General features: G+C 40.7%; 1 protein-coding gene across 1 annotated transcript in view; it reads left to right on the top strand.

The window, feature by feature from the left end:
* The window catches only part of lyst (lysosomal trafficking regulator), a 147308-nt gene that overhangs the window by 50442 nt on the left and 78367 nt on the right, over window positions 1-18499 (top strand). Inside the window, 1 exon segment of the mRNA XM_083774566.1 lies at window positions 16005-16179. Within this exon segment, the coding sequence (XP_083630692.1) occupies window positions 16005-16179 (175 nt within the window).

Here is an 18499-nt window from a genome sequence, read left to right as displayed (position 1 = left end):
TCAAGAGTTACATTATTGTTAAACATCTGCATTACTTCATTTACAAGAAGTAATTTGTTCATACATAAATAAATAGATTAGCGTATACAGTACGTATCGTCGCTGACAGGCGGAAATATTGCATGTCAAAAAGTCACAAGGTACTTTTCATTTAAAACCAACAGACAGAGTTCAAAGAAAGAATTGTAGATCTACAAGCTTTTTTTTAAAATAAAAGTACTCACATTTCCATTTCTTTATTGGCAAACCCCAAAAAGGAACGCTTTACTTAGGCGTTTGGGCTATGCAGCCTTCATCAGAGCTTGTTCAGCCTCTTCTGAAAGGCATGCAACACTACTTAATGTAATGTCTCTAACAACCGCAGGGGGACCGGACGGCTCTTCCATGTTGTAATAGCAGAGTGGAGAAAGCTTAAGGCATTTGGTGTTTTCTTGACTTGAGGATTTCCAGGCCGTGGCTTGTAGGTACGACCTGGGATGTGAGCTTCATGGGGTAGCAGTGACTTAGTTGAGACCCACTGGACAGCTGGGTCTGTGTTTTTGTAGCTTCCAAACTTCCAGGTGACAGGAATATATATATATATATATATATATGGCTTATACACTCATTGGTGAGTGTAGATTGGTGAGTACTACGGTTTCAAACGTCCATCAACCAGGCCGGTTACTGTATGTAGGATGTCTGGGCCTTGAGCTGTTGCAGTGTTCCAACTAGTTTGAAGCTTGTCTATTTATTTTTTACATTTGCTGTAGAAGCCTATTTTCAAAAAGACGAAAGCTGTTTTCTTCGCAGGAAGAAAGGTTGACATTTTGGTTGAAATTGCTTGCATTATCCATGAAAGTCATAATTGCGTAGTATAGACAACATAAATGATCTTTTATATTTGCTGGGTTGAAGTCATCTGACGTTTTGGCTGAAGGTCACACTGCAGTTATTCTCTGCCTGTTGGTGGGTGACTCCTGCCTTAGATGGGTTTTCCATCAATAATTTGTAGGCATGTAACGATATATCGTATATCGATATTAATCCCGACGATGTATATCGATTTAATAAAAAATAGAAATCGATTTTCCAAAAAAAAGGGGGAAAACATGTAGGGGGACTAGTGAATTATGGTGTGTGTGATATGAAATGTGAGCTTTAATCATATTCCATCATATTCAACTTCAAGTGCATATTCCAGTTGTTTTGGAGAGAAATGAGAGACTGTCAGACCATCCAGTCACTTTCAGTAGTAGAAGCCTGCAGAGGGGAGCTGTCTGTCTGTGACTGTTCCCAGGTGATGGTCGTTGATTCTCATTAATACATCAAGGAAGGCAAGGGGGGGGGGGGAGATAAATCATTAAAAAAAGGATTTATCTGGAAAGTTAATTTGTGTTTAAAATATTGTGAAAAACCGTGTGGTGAACCTCATATCGTGATACGTATCGTATTGTGAGTTGAGTGTATCGTTACATGCCTAATCATTTCTAATTGCTTTTGTGTAATTTATCCAATTCCAACATTGAGAATTTAGGTATAACAGATTTTGTCCAGTGTCTTTTGTCCAGTGTCCACTTTATAAAGTCCATGCACTCCAGTGAATAGCATTTATCCATTTAGATAACTTTTTTATGTTATTTAATTACTTATTCTTACACAGAAACATAATTTGTGTCTTATAGCATCATTTAAATGCTTAATTTGTAGTTTTAATGTGCAAATTAATCTTTTTTTCAATACTCTAGACTGGGTACTCTTATTTTGAAGAGATCGTCTTATATTTGCTAGCTTAGATTTGCCAAAAAACTGCCGCTGCCTGCCATGTTGCAAACTCATTTAATAAACTATTGCCCGGGTGGATTAATTCATGGGGAAAGGGAAGGCACTTTCTCCCAAATATAGGTAAGACATACATTATTGTTTATCACTGCTGCTGCTTCTGCCGCCGTGCAGAAATGGGCTGTTAAAATGTGTCTCATTGACCGTCTAGCCTCTGCTCTGTGATTTGTATAATACAACAGGCTCTTTAATTCACAATACAAGTAACCGTAAAATCCAACACGGACTGTTGGTGAAATGGAACACTGTGTTTGTAGTGTGTCGCCTGTAAAGTAAAACATACAACAGACAACAATGCTTTTCAATGTGTTTAATGACAGGATGGATATGAACATTATGGAGGCTCTTTAACATAATGCTTCTCAAACATTTTCATGTCAAGGACCCCTTAAATGATCTATTTGTCTGTGGACCCCCGTCTGTGACAGCATAGACCCCAAAATGATCTATTTGTCTGTGGACCCCCGTCTGTGACAGCATAGACGCCAAAATGATCTATTTGTCTGTGGACCCCCGTCTGTGACAGCATAGACCCCACGAGAGAACATTTGTATTGCTACAATGTTTCAACACAATTTAAACTTTCATAATTATTTCAGATTGTTTTTCAAAGCATATTGAAAACAGTAGATGAAAAGCTGACAACGCTGAGAAGCTTGATGAAAGATAGAGATGAAGGTAAAATAGTTTCTGTAGATTCAGGTAGATCAGAGGACTGGCTTGCATATCGTATAAGTAAAGTTGATACCATAGGAAATTACATGCCTGCAAACGGTCATCTATCTGGATCAATTATTAAAAATGATATCATGCAGAACAAATTATAATGCAAATTAGAATTTTCATTCAATCTATTGTCTGAATTGAAATCTGACAAACACCATGATAATCTAGACAGGAGACTCTTAAAGATGTCAGCTGGAATTATAGCTCAGCCTTTATAGACCAGAACACTGCATAAAGTAATGGTACCAGTACCAGACAGTGTTACATAGAATAGACCAGAACACTGCATAAAGTAATGGTACCAGTACCAGACAGTGTTACATAGAATAGACCAGAACACTGTATAAAGTAATGGTACCAGTACCAGACAGTGTTACATAGAATAGAGCAGAACACCATTGAACACATTGTGGTTCTCTGAGGTATCCCAGAGCCTGTCCAATACACGTAAATGCATGTCAACAGTGTCTCCCTCCTCCAGCTCTACCATCATTCCACCAGCTAACTGTTCCATACCTCCACTAGTGTATCCACAGTTAACTAAGAGTGTCTGCTCATTCTTATACATGTCGACACAGAAATAGTCTTCTGACCACTTGTTATTTGCAGTGAATGTGAAGTGATAGAGTCCTCTGACCGGCGCAGAAAATACCCCTGAGAACACAGGATGAGAGAACATTAATAGAAATTAAAAATACAGTTATAAAAATAAAAACCTTAATTTAAAAAGTCAGATCTACAAGTTTGTGTGAGTTAAGAGGTTACTTTCCTCATCTCCTCTGGACTGTTGTTTTCAATGTGAAACACACAGTGGTGGAAAGTAACTAAGTACATTTACTTAAGCACTGTGTACTTAAGTACAATGTTGTGGTATTTGTAGTTTACTTGAGTATTTCCAATTTCCAATACTTTTACTTATACTTGGATATAAATATTGTACTTTTACTCCACTACATTTATTTTAGTCACTAGTTACTTTGTAGATTTTGATTATTATTACAAAACATATATATTAACCACTTCAGCCACATTTAGGCCATTTGAAAATAGCGAATCTACAAGCTTGTATATCTGCTATTTTCAAAAAGATTTTTTTAATATACATTTGAAAACTTGAAATGGCACGTATATTCTGCATTATGAATACTTTCACTTGTATTACTTTAAGTACCTTTTTACTTTTACTCAAACACATTTTGAATTCCGGACTTTTACTTAACAGAGTAGTTCTATATTGCAGTATTGATACTTTTACTTAGAGGTATATTCAGTGATTTCACATAATTCAAATATCACTTATTTTTTTGTTTTGTTGTGATAATCCTCCCTACTATAGAGTGTGCTGACCATATAAGGAGTTCCTCCCTGTCCCCAGTTAACCCCTGGGGGGTCAAAAAACCTTAGGTTTCGTTTTTGACTCTCTATCCTGATTGGACGAAAGGCTGGGTCCCAAGCCAAAAACGAAACCTAAGGTTTTTTGAGCGAAATCACTGAATATACCTTTAAGTAAAAACCCTTTGCACTACCTGTAGATGGATTGTAGGCGTTGCCGACGTTAGTGAAGACTCTCTTGTAGATCAGAGTGTTGAAAGAATAATACGGTCCAACTTGTCCAGAACCCAAACCACCAGCAGAGAAGGCCACCTTCGGTTTGTCTGTCAACACAGGAGGAGCATTATCAAACAGTTTAAATATTATAAAAGCATAATATTATATTAAGCCAATAGAGGGTATGCACATGACATCATCGTCATATACAGTACGCAGGAGCACTTACGGAGTAGCAAAACACTACATTCAGGATGACAGCCCATACATCCACACAGAAACATCCTATCTAACATTAACCCATTCAGGATGACAGCCCATACATCCACACAGAAACACCCTATCTAACATTAACCCATTCAGGATGACAGCCCATACATCCACACAGAAACACCCTATCTAACATTAACCCATTCAGGATGACAGCCCATACATCCACACAGAAACACCCTATCTAACATTAACCCATTCAGGATGACAGCCCATACATCCACACAGAAACACCCTATCTAACATTAACCCATTCAGGATGACAGCCCATACATCCACACAGAAACACCCTATCTAACATTAACCCATTCAGGATGACAGCCCATACATCCATCCACACAGAAACACCCTATCTAACATTAACCCATTCAGGATGACAGCCCATACATCCACACAGAAACATCCTATCTAACATTAACCCATTCAGGGCCTTGACAGCCCATACATCCACACAGAAACATCCTATCTAACATTAAGCAGATGGTGTTAGTGTTCAGATCTACGAGTGCCGCGCTACGAGCTTGTAGATCTGCTATTTTTGAAAAATTGTGAAAATATGGTGCAAATCTTTGAATATATATTCTTTCAGAGTGCGTTTTTTGCTTTGCTTCCAGGGGGTCCATGGAACAACATATTTTCAGCTGGGGGTCGGCGACCAATTACATATATTTTTGGGGGTCCTTGACATTAAAATGTTTGAGAACGACTGACATAAAAAGTCTTCTGAAGAAGGCTCTGCCGAAACGCGTCAGCGTTCGCAAATAAACATGCGAAATTGCATCTGAGCAAGTCTTTTTACATTTAGTTGGTTTATGAGTTAAATACTCCATGGAATTGTATTACTGTCAAATGCAGAGACAGGATGTATTATAATTTATCATTCATTACTTGAACCCTAGTAACTCTGCTCTGGAGCAAAAATAACAGATCTCTTGCAAGGTGTTGAACTGGGCCATGTTGTGCACTTGTAGATCTGCTATTTCCAGCAAAAACAGGGTCCTTGGGGATCCAGAAAACTGTAAACCTAAATATTTCATTCACCTTAATGGTCAGATCCTCACTGACATTTAATAGTGGAAGACGGTAAAGTCATTACTTTGGTTAAATGTAACATGTTGTGAGTGTGACAGTACCATCAATATGAATTACTCATTAATAACCACTTAAACCTGACCGGGGTCCCCCAGGGCTGTATAGTAGGGATGCTAGTATTTCCCTCTGAGCAATCAGAGGGAGGGGGGTAACAAATCTCTTTGACAGATATAGCAGATCTACAAGCTCACAACATGTCTTATTACGTTATGAGCTTGTAGATCTGCAAAAGAAAAAGCCAAATGTTTGCCCAAAGAATAGTAGGTCATTTAACTTTATATGCATATTTGGGGAATAATGTGCAGTAAATTCTTCATACATAATGAAGACATAATGTTTACTGAGCATATATCATATTTTATATTAGTATATCATACTTATTGATATATAATTAGTATAGTATATAAACGTTTATTAGTGTGTGAACCTTTTGGGGATTTTTTCAATTCCTACTTTTGATATACATGTATACTTAATAATATGTTAGTAATTTAGTATATATTATATTTATAAAACATACTTACTCCACTCTTGGCTTTCAGCAGCAGTCAGCCTGGTTTCTATGGTGGTCAGCTGAGCAAGATGAGCTGAAATCAGTACATTAGCATTAAGTCAGTCATACAGTAAATACTCATGCACTTTCACTGTTGAGTGAGTAAGCTTTCCATTATGGATTATATGGATCACCTGTACAGTAAAATACATGATCAAAATGTGACTTAACCCATTTTGGGCGGGAACCCCTTTTGGTGTTAGCATTATGTTATAGCTATTGAAAAATAGCAGATCTACAAGCCCATAGTGCGCCACCGAGTGGCGTGCTACGAGCTTGTAGGTCTGCTATTTTTGAAAAATCGAAGAACGACTGACATAGAAGAAACATAGCTTTTTCAGAAAACTGTCATTTTCAAACAGACATTTTTTTAATCTGATCTCGGGCCTAAATTACTTAATTACACACCCCATGAAGCCTTGAATTCATTGAGATTTCTGAGGGGCCCTAGCCCCTCCTTTTCCCAACTTGATGATTTGATTGGCTGATCACCCCATAGTGATGATTTGATTGGCCGAGCAAAGTACATATTGAGGATAAAATGTGCCGGCAGAAAAGTGAAGACGCCAAAAGTGAATGACATTTGTGATAATTTGATTGGCTGAGCACGGAATGTGATGTATGATGATAACACGGGTGTGATTTATTTTATTTAAGTTTTTGTCGCATTCCAATAAGCATATAATGTGATGACCGGCTGAGTTGTGGTCAATTCAAGGCTTCGTGGGAAGTGTAACTGATAATAAGTTAGTTTTTGGGTGAACTACTAATTAACCCCCAAAGTGCCTTTTCAACACTACCGATACTGAACATTCACTGAAAACCATCTGGATCAAATTACCTTCGCTTTCTTCCTTCAAGTCTTCAACCTGGACCTCACTGGTACTGAGTCTGGTTTGGAGGTCTGCAACATGGACCTCACTGGTACTGAGTCTGGTTTGGAGGTCTGCAACATGGACCTGGAGGTCTTTCACAAGGCTCTCGCTAGCACTCAATTTGGCAGCCATTACTGAAAAACATCACAGAGCAACATTATGTTAAACTATGAAACATTTTAAACACATTTCATCCTGTACCTTTACAACGTCTTCCAGCTCCATTGTGACCATTCTAACCTGCAGGGTTTCCTGCACAATGTTGTTGGCATGGCGCTGCGCCAGGCTTGAAATAAATCGCGCCATGCCAAGCTTTTTTGAGGGGGATAGTGAATCATAGTGTGTGTGATATGAAATATCCAGTGCCTCCCCCAGTGCCACCCCCAGTGCCACCCCAGTGTCTGCCCAGTGTCTGCCCAGTTTCCGCCAAGTGCCTCCCCAGTGTCTGCCCAGTGTCCCCCTGAGTGCCTCCCCACTGCCTCCCCAATGTCTCCCCAGTGGCTGCAGTGTCTCCCCAGTGCCTCCCCAGTGTCCCCCCAGTGTCTCCAATAGCAATACAAGAGCAATAATACAAATTGATCTTAATTTATTAATCTAATTAATTAATTAATTAATCAAATTTTTGATAGGCCGCGCGCCAGAAGGTCCCCCCGCACCCAGCACCATGCCAAGGCCTTTTCCTGCAGGAAACACTGACCTGTCATGAACATCTTCTGTTCCTTGGCTTCTTCCTCGCTGGCTGCCACCCTGTCTCTCAACTCTATCATCGCATCCCATATTTCTTGTGTGAAGAGGGAACCTGGTTCGGCATCGCTCTGTCTCTCGCTGACCGGTCCGCTCTCCCCCGGAGCCCCAGCAGCCTCAGACAGACAGAACAGTAAAACAAGCAAAGCCACACAACCCTTCATCCTGCAGCAGAGTCACTATTTCATATCGTGCAGCTGCTTCTTATATCCTCTCCCTGCTCGTCCACCAACACTAGACACGTCACTGTGCCCAGTGGAAAGTTAGTGTACGGGACAGCAAATGGTGTCAAGGACCCACCTGAGAACTACAACATGTGCTTTGATAAGACATTTTGCCCGCAAGAGAGCGGCTGTGAAAATCTTTAATGTAATCGGCTGTTGTTATTTTTAAACAGTAATAGCGTTGTGTCATGGTGTGATGTTCCCCATAAGTTTAAAATGTGCCTTGAGATATTATAGAACTGAAATGATCAATTAAAAATAGATAATTTCTCCACCAGACATAAAGCACAATGTCTCTGTCTAAAGGTGATTGACAGACATCAAGCACAATGTCTAAAGGTGATTGATCCACCAGACGTGTGTGTGTGTGTGTGTGTGTGTGTGTGTGTGTGTGTGTGTGTGTGTGTGTGTGTGTGTGTGTGTGTGTGTGTGTGTGTGTGTGTGTGTGTGTGTGTGTGTGTGTGTGTGTGTGTGTGTGTGTGTGTGTGTGTGTGTGTGTGTGTGTGTGTGAGAGATATGAAATGTGAGCTTTAATCATATTCCATCATATTCAAGTGAATATTCCAGTGGTTTTGGAGAGAAATGAGAGACTGTCAGACCATCCAGTCACTTTCGGTAGTAGAATCCTGCAGAGGGGAGCTGTGTGTGTCTGTGACTGTGCCCAGGTGATGGTCGTTGATTCTCATTAATACATCAAGGAAGGCAAGGGGGCGGGGGGGGGGAAGATAAATCATTAAAAAAAAGATCTCTCTGGAAAATGAATTTGTGTTTAAAATATTGTGAAAAACCGTATGGTGAACCTCATATCGTGATACGTATCGTATTGTGAGTTGAGTGTATCGTTACATGCCTAATCATTTCTAATTGCTTTTGTGTAATTTATCCAATTCCAACATTGAGCATTTAGGTATAACAGATTTATGCTTCACCGATCCCCATCCCCAATTTTCGGAAGCTTAGTTCTCTGAGTGATTTGGTCTATGAGTTTACTTGATTATTTAAGTACATTACCTGTCCTTGGTAGAACGTCTGCTGCTGGGAATTTTACACCTCTCCCGCTTAGTGGAGAGTGGGGTGTGGTAGAGGACCCTGAACGCGTGCATATGTCACAACAGTGCCTCGCGGAGCCGTCTTTTGTCCAGTGTCCACTTTATAAAGTCCATGCACTCCAGTGAATAGCATTTATCCATTTAGATAACTTTTTTATGTTATTTAATTACTTATTTTTACACAGAAACATAATGTGTGTCTTATAGCATCATTTAAATGCTTAACCCATTTTGGGCGGGAACCCCTTTTGGTGTTCATGGGGAAAGGGAAGGCACTTTCTCCCAAATATAGGTAAGACATACATTATTGTTTATCACTGCTGCTGCTTCTGCCGCCGTGCAGAAATGGGCTGTTAAAATGTGTCTCATTGACCGTCTAGCCTCTGCTCTGTGATTTGCATAATACAACAGGCTCTTTAATTTACAATACAAGTAACTGTAAAATCCAACACAGACTGTTGGTGAAATAGAACACTGTGTTTGTAGTATGTGTGTGTGTGTGTGTCGCCTGTAAAGTAAAACATACAACAGACAACAATGCTTTTCAATGTGTTTAATGACAGGATGGATATGAACATTATGGAGGCTCTTTAACGTAATGCTTCTCAAACATTTTCCTGTCAAGGACCCCTTAAATGATCTATTTGTCTGTGGACCCCCGTCTGTGACAGCATAGACCCCAAAATGATCTATTTGTCTGTGGACCCCCGTCTGTGACAGCATAGACCCCAAAATGATCTATTTGTCTGTGGACCCCCGTCTGTGACAGCATAGATCCCAAATGATCTATTTGTCTGTGGACCCCCGTCTGTGACAGCATAGACCCCACGAGAGAACATTTGTATTGCTACAATGTTTCAACACAATTTAAACTTTCATAATTATTTCAGATTGTTTTTCAAATCATATTGAAAATGGTAGATGAAAAGCTGACAACGCTGAGAAGCTTGCTGAAAGATAGAGATGAAGGTAAAATAGTTTCTGTAGATTCAGGTAGATCAGAGGACTGGCTGGCATATCGCTCTTATTATTTCATAAGTAAAGTTCATACCATAGGAAATGACATGCCTGCAAACAGTCATCTATCTGGATCAATTATTAAAAAATGATATCATGCAGAACAAATTATAATGAAAAATTGAATTTTCATTCACTAATGTATCTGAAATTAAAAATCTATTGTCTGAATTGAAATCTGACAAACCTCATGATAAGGAGACTCTTAAAGATGTCAGCTGGAATGATAGCTCAGCCTATATAGACCAGAACACTGTATAAAGTAATGCTACCAGTACCAGACAGTGTTACATAGAATAGACCAGAACACTCTATAAAGTAATGGTACCAGTACCAGACAGTGTTACATAGAATAGACCAGAACACTCTATAAAGTAATGGTACCAGTACCAGACAGTGTTACATAGAATAGACCAGAACACTCTATAAAGTAATGGTACCAGTACCAGACAGTGTTACATAGAATAGACCAGAACACTGTATAAAGTAATGCTACCAGTACCAGACAGTGTTACATAGAATAGACCAGAACACTGTATAAAGTAATGCTACCAGTACCAGACAGTGTTACATAGAATAGACCAGAACACTGTATAAAGTAATGCTACCAGTACCAGACAGTGTTACATAGAATAGACCAGAACACTGTATAAAGTAATGGTACCAGTACCAGACAGTGTTACATAGAATAGACCAGAACACTGTATAAAGTAATGGTACCAGTACCAGACAGTGTTACATAGAATAGAGCAGAACACTGTATAAAGTAATGGTACCAGTAGCAGACAGTGTTACATAGAATAGACCAGAACACTGTATAAAGTAATGGTACCAGTAGCAGACAGTGTTACATAGAATAGACCAGAACACTGTATAAAGTAATGGTACCAGACAGTGTTACATAGCATAGAGCAGAACACCATTGAACACATTGTGGTGGTTTGAGGAGTCATAGAGCCTCTCCCCTCCACGTAAACGCATGTCAACAGTGTCTCCCTCCTCCAGCTCTACCATCCTCCCACTAGATAACTGTTCATAACCTCTACTATTGTATCCACAGTTACCTAAGAGGTAAGAGGCATTCTTATACATGGAGACACAGAACTGCTCTGGTGACCACTGGTTATATGCAGTATATGTGAAGTGATAGAGTCCTCTGACCGGCGCAGAAAATAGCCCTGAGAACACAGGATGAGAGAACACATTACATTAATAGAAATTAAAAATACAATTATAAAAATAAAAACCTTAATTTAAAAAGTCAGATCTACAAGTTTGTGTGAGTTAAGAGGTTACTTTCCTCATCTCCTCTGGACTGTTGTTTTCAATGTGAAACACAGTGCTGGAAAGTAACTAAGTACATTTGCTTTAGCACTGTGTACTTAAGTACAATGTTGTGGTATTTGTAGTTTACTTGAGTATTTCCAATTTCCAATACTTTTACTTATACTTGGATATAAATATTGTACTTTTACTCCACTACATTTATTTTAGTCACTAGTTACTTTGTAGGTATTGATTAATATTACAAAACATATATATTAACCACTTCAGCCACATTTAGGCCATTTGAAAATAGCAGATCTACAAGCTTGTATACCAGGTATCTGCTATTTTCAAAAAGATTTTTTAATATACATTTGAAAACTTGAAATGGCACGTATATTCTGCATAATGAATACTTTCACTTGTACTACTTTAAGTACCTTTTTACTTTTACTCAAGCACATTTCGAATTCCGGACTTTTACTTGTAACAGAGTAGTTATTGCAGTATTGATACTTTTACTTAAGTAAAAACCCTTTGCACTACCTGTAGATGGATTGTAGGCGTTGCCGACGTTAGTGAAGACCTTCTTGTAGATCAGAGTGGTTCTAGAACTATACGGTCCAACTTGTCCAGCATCAGTCAAACCAACAGAGAAGGCCACCTTCGGTTTGTCTGTCAACACAGGAGGAGCATTATCAAACAGTTTAAATATTATATATATTATTATGCACGTGACATCATCGTCATATATGCAGGAACACTACTTTCTGGCCTTGACAGCCCATACATCCACACAGAAACACCCTATCTAACATTAACCCATTCAGGATGACAGCCCATACATCCACACAGAAACACCCTATCTAACATTAACCCATTCAGGATGACAGCCCATACATCCACACAGAAACACCCTATCTAACATTAACCCATTCAGGATGACAGCCCATACATCCACACAGAAACACCCTATCTAACATTAACCCATTCAGGATGACAGCCCATACATCCACACAGAAACACCCTATCTAACATTAACCCATTCAGGATGGCCTTGACAGCCCATACATCCACACAGAAACACCCTATCTAACATTAACCCATTCAGGCATTGACAGCCTCTTTGACAGATATAGCAGATCTACAGGATCACAACATGTCACATTACTTTATGAGCTTGTAGATCTGCAAAAGAAAAAGCCAAATGTGTGCCAAAGAATAGTAGATCATTTAATTTTATATGCATATTTGGGGAATAATGTGCAGTAAATTCTTCATACACAATGAAGACTGAACATAATGTTTACTGAGCATATACTTACATATTTTATATTAGTATATCATACTTATATATAATTAGTATAGTATATGAACGTTTATTAGTGTGTCAATAAAAAAGTGGAAATATGAGTACCTTGTACTCCATTTAATTGAACCTTTTTGGGGATTTTTTCAATTCCTACTTTTGATATACATGTACGTATACTTAATAATATGTTAGTATATATTATAATTTATAAAACAAACTTACTCCACAGTTGGTGCACTTGGCTTTCAGCAGCAGTCAGCCTGGTTTCTATGGTGGTCAGCTGAGCAAGATGAGCTGAAATCAGTACATTAGCATTAAGTCAGTCATACAGTAAATACTCATGCACTTTCACTGTTGAGTGAGTAAGCTTTCCATTATGGATTATATGGATCACCTGTACAGTAAGATACATGATAAAAAAAAGTTATCTATTCTCTGAGATCAATTTAAATAATTAAAGGAGTAGTTCACCCAAAATGTGACTTAATTACACACCTCATGAAGCCTTGAATTCATGGAGATTTCTGAGGGGCCCTAGCCCCTCCTTTTCCCAACTTGATGATTTGATTGGCTGATCACCCCATAGTGATGATTTGATTGGCCGAGCAAAGTACATATTGAGGATAAAATGTGCCGACAGAAAAAAGATGCCAAAAGTGAATGACATTTGTGATGATTTGATTGGCTGAGCACGGAATGTGATGTACAGTTAGTATGATGATAACACGGGTGTGATTTATTTTATTACGTTTTTGTCACATTCCAATAAGCATATAATGTGATGACCGGTTGAGTTGTGGTCAATTCAAGGCTTCTTGGGGAGTGTAACTGATAATACGTTTTTGGGTGAACTACTAATGAACCCCCAAAGTGCCTTTTCAACACTACACATGTAGGGCCGATACTGAACATTCACTGAACACCATCTGGATCAAATTACCTTCACTTTCTTCCTTCAAGTCTTCAACTTGGACCTCACTGGTGCCGAGTCTGGTTTGGAGTTCTGCAACATGGACCTCACTGGTACTGAGTCTAGTTTGGAGGTCTGCAACATGGACCTCACTGGTACTGAGTCTGGTTTGGAGGTCTGCAACATGGACCTCACTGGTACTGAGTCTGGTTTGGAGGTCTTCAACATGGACCTCACTGGTACTGAGTCTGGTTTGGAGGTCTGCAACATGGACCTCACTGGTACTGAGTCTGGTTTGGAGGTCTGCAACATGGACCTCACTGGTACTGAGTCTGGTTTGGAGGTCTGCAACATGGACCTCACTGGTACTGAGTCTGGTTTGGAGGTCTGCAACATGGACCTCACTGGTACTGAGTCTGGTTTGGAGGTCTGCAACATGGGCCTCACTGGTACTGAGTCTGGTTTGGAGGTCTGCAACATTGGCCTCACTGGTACTGAGTCTGGTTTGGAGGTCTGCAACATGGACCTCACTGGTACCGAGTCTGGTTTGGAGGTCTGCAACATGGACCTCACTGGTACTGAGTCTGGTTTGGAGGTCTGCAACATGGACCTCACTGGTACCGAGTCTGGTTTGGAGGTCTGCAACATGGACCTCACTGGTACCGAGTCTGGTTTGGAGGTCTGCAACATGGGCCTGGAGGTCTTTCACGAGGCTCTCGCTAGCACTCAATTTGGCAGCCATTACTGGAAAACATCACAGAGCAACATTATGTTAAACTATGAAACATTTTAAACACATTTCATCCTGTATACCTTTACAACCTCTTCCAGCTCCATTGTGACCATTCTAACCTGTCATGAACATCTTCTGTTCCTTGGCTTCTTCCTCGCTGGCTGCCACCCTGTCTCTCAACTCTATCATCGCATCCCATATTTCTTGTGTGAAGAGGGAACCTGGTTCCGCATCGCTCTGTCTCTCGCTGACCGGTCCGCTCTCCCCCGGAGCCCCAGCAGCCTCAGACAGACAGAACAGTAAAACAAGCAAAGCCACACAACCCTTCATCCTGCAGCCGAGTCACTATTTGATATCGTGCACCTGCTTCTTATATCCTCTCCCTGCTCGTCCACCAACACTAGACACGTCACCGTGCCCAGTGGAAAGTTAGTGTACGGGACAGTAAATGGTGTCAAGGACCCACCTGAGAACTACAACATGTGCTTTGATAAGACATGAATTAATGTCCTCATTTTACCCGCAAGAGAGCGGCTGTGAAAATCTTTAATGTAATCAGCTGTTGTTATTTTTAAAGAGTAATAGCGTTGTGTCATGGTGTGATGTTCCCCATAAGTTTAAAATGTGCCTTGAGATATTATAGAACTGAAATGATCAATTAAAAATAGATAATTTCTCCACCAGACATAAAGCACAATGTCTGTCTAAAAGTGATTGACAGACATCAAGCACAATCTCTCTGTCTAAAGGTGATTGACAGACATCAAGCACAATGTCTCTGTCTAAAAGTGATTGACAGACAATCAGACATCAAGCACAATGTCTCTGTCTAAAGGTGATTGACAGACATCAAGCACAATGTCTCTGTCTAAAGGTGATTGACAGACATCAAGCACAATGTCTCTGTCTAAAGGTGATTGATCCACCAGACCTGTCCTTATTGTGTGTGTGGGTGTGGTTGTGGGTGTGGGTGTGTGTGGGTGTGGAATGGGTATATCTAACAGAAAGGGGGTCAACTGTCATTTCCCTGTCTTGAGTGCTATTCCAAAAAGGGGAGATCATCTCATGCTAAACCTGGGATATTTCCCCGGGTTGCATTCTGTGCAAGTGCATGTTTGCACATTTTGTCCTTGTTTATATGTGTACACGCGTTTGTGCACATTGCAGTGCACACACACACACACACACACGCCTGACTGCACAGTGGTGGGAATGGCTGTGTGAATGCCTCACATGTCAGCTGATGCCGTCTTATGACTAAAATCCTGTAATCTTTTATTCATTCAAACAATCTTTTCACCGTTCTGCTGCTGCAACCGGAGAACTGCTGCTTGTCTCCTGCCGAGTGTAATTTATAGCATCTTTTGGTCAAGTTTTAAATTCTGACTGTATGGTTTTAAGTTTGCACCGCGTTGGTGTGTGAGAGACAGTTTGTCTTTTGCTTTACAGAATGGGGTAAGCTCTTCATGAATTTGTCATTTTCCAGATGTCCTTAACCCATTTTGTGCGGGATGCCCTTTTTGGTGTTAGCATTATGTTGTGCTTTAGCTATTGAAAAATAGCAGATCTACAAGCTCATTTTAGAAAAAAAAATCGAAGAACGACTGACATAGAAACATGGCTTTTTCAGAAAACTGTCATTTTCAAACGGACATTTTTTAGAATCTGATCTCAGGTCAAAATGGGTTCATGCAGGATCGTATTGTGCAAACTCCAAGTACTTCTGCTTTCAGGCGGCTGTCATCTTACTTATCGCCTCTTTGCCTCTCTCTCTCTCTCTCTCTCCCCCCTCTCTCCCCCCCTCTCTTCCCCTCTCTCTCTCTCTCTCCCTCCCTCTCTCTCTCTCCCTCCCTCCCTCTGTAAGAAGCTGCAGGTGTTGGTGGAGAGCGTGGCCCCAGCAGCCGGAGGGGACCTGTCTGAGGAGGTAGACGAAGGGGGACAGGGCTGCAGCGTCAACAAGCCCCTCGGGGAGGAGGAAGGGTACGACGCCGACAGCGAGAGCAACCCCGAGGACAACAACATGGCCAAGCAGGAGGAAGGTACGGTATTATGCTGCACGCAACTCAACGCACTTTATTAGTATTATTATGTTGTGCTTTAGAGCTATTGAAAAATAGCAGATCTACAAGCTCGTAGCGCGCCACCGAGTGGCGCGCTACGAGCTTGTAGGTCTGCTATTTTTGAACAAAATCGAAGAACCACTGACATAGAAACATGGCTTTTTCAGAAAACTGTCATTTTAAAACGGACATTTTTTAGAATCTGATCTCAGGTCAAAATGGGTTCATGGATCGTATTGTGCAAACTCCATGAAGTACTTCTGCTTTCAGGCGGCTGTCATCATACTTATCGCCTCTGTGCCCCTCTCTCTCTCTCTCTCTCCCCCCTCTCTCTCTCTCTCTCTCCCTCTCTCTCTCTCTCTCTCTCTCTCTCTCTCTCCCTCCCTCTCTCTCTCTGCTTCACCACTGACCACACACACACGCACACACATTTGTATCATAACGAATAAAACAAACCCAGAAGAACAGCACATTAGAATCGCGCACTGCACATAATGTACAGTATAAACTCCATACACACACACAAACACACACACACACACACACACTCTAACACACACTTATTTACGTACAGTATTTACTCATTCCTGAGCGTCCCTTTACCGTAGCTATACATCTCACTGATGGATATCATTGTCATTTGCTTCATTTGTATTTATTTTTATTCCATGTCTTAAAAGACTTAAAAGACAGTTTGAAATGAATTTTGTCATAGTTTTTCTTCCCCCTGTTTACTTCCCGGAGGTTATTTTCTCACATGTTTTGCTTCGTGCCCTCAATCCCCCCCGCCGTCTGCTGGTTGTGTACACACCGGAGACCAGAGTTCAGCGCTCTCGGAGAGATTGATGGATCCAAACGTTGTGCATTTGACTCCAACCCCCTTAATTAAGCAGCTAACGATTTAAACCCTGGGAAAACCCTTAAAAAGTATGTTCTCTCCCCCCCCCCCCCCCCCCCATTACTGAGATGGATCTGTCAACCTGTCTGTACTCCTATAGGACTGAGATCCACCATCGGTTGTTTTGGGGTTTTTTTTGGGGGGGACAAAATAGCAGTCTTTACAGTACAGTACAGTATACAGTACGAGGCTTAAAAAACGTCCATACTGGCAAAGATGAGTAGCTTCCTGGACGACGCGGCAAGACGGAATTTACACACGGCATTGAAACGGCTATAGTTGTACAGCGTGTGTGTGTGTGTGTGTCTGTGTGCGTGTTGTATAGCGTGTGTGTGTGCGATTCAGTGTGAATGACAGGTCAGTAAATGCATGGTGTGGTTTATTCTCGTGGCCAGTGAACCCCCCCCCCCCTCCCCAACCCTCTGGTCAGCTCCGTTCTCCTTTCTGCTCTGTGGGTTTGGTTAAGACTCTGTTCCTTATAATAACTCCCTGTGTTTTGTTTTAATCTCTTCAGAATGGACTCTTTGTTTTGCACCCCTTATTACATGATGTAAGGTTGCTGCACTCTCCACAGCCTCATGAGCTGAATCTTGTGACTTAACCCATTTTTGGCGGAAACCCCTTTTTGGCGTCAGCATCATGTTGTGCTTTAGCTATTGAAAAATGGCAGATCTACAAGCTCATAGCGCGCCACCGAGTGGCGCGCTACGAGCTTGTAGGTCCGCTATTTTTTTTTAAATCGAAGAACGACTGACACAGAAACATAGCTTTTTTCAGGAAACTGTCAGGATGTTAGAAGACATTTTTTAGAATCTGATCACAGGTCAGAATGGGTTAAGTAGTATTCTTGCATGCGCGCACAGTCAGACGCACATACAGTACAGTACAGTACAGTACAGTACACCGGTAGTACACCGTATCTTCTTTCCCCTTCATTCTAAACATTGATTGTACAGTATTTCCATCAGCCTCGGTGTTCAGAATCAGAATCAGAATCAGAATCAGAATCATTTTATTTGTCATTTTCCTATGTACTTGCATACAAAAGAACATGAAATATCGTTTCCCCTCAGTTATTGGCAGTGCAACATAAAACATAGAGCCTATTTAAAAACACAAGCTAAAAACTAAAACCAACATGGACAAACATTTAAAAAGAGCCCCAGTATGTATGATGACGTGCAATTCATATGGGCAAGTTAAAAGTTACCAACACCACGCACAACTATAAATAAATAAAGTGGCATGGTGCAATCCTTAAAAACAAAACGTTACCAGCACTGTTTTTTTTAAAGTGCTGTTGTGCATCCAAAAGTGCATTTTTTGTCCAGTTCAGTCCAACGCTTCATTCAGTTTTGCCGGGAGAGGGGGGGGGAGGGGGGGGGAGGGGGCGCAGTTCGT

This window comes from Protomyctophum parallelum, assembly GCF_964188405.1.
Source record: "Protomyctophum parallelum genome assembly, chromosome: 10".
Lineage (NCBI taxonomy): Eukaryota > Metazoa > Chordata > Actinopteri > Myctophiformes > Myctophidae > Protomyctophum > Protomyctophum parallelum.
Note: the sequence above shows the minus strand (reverse complement) of the source record. Positions and strands in the feature narration are given on the sequence as shown.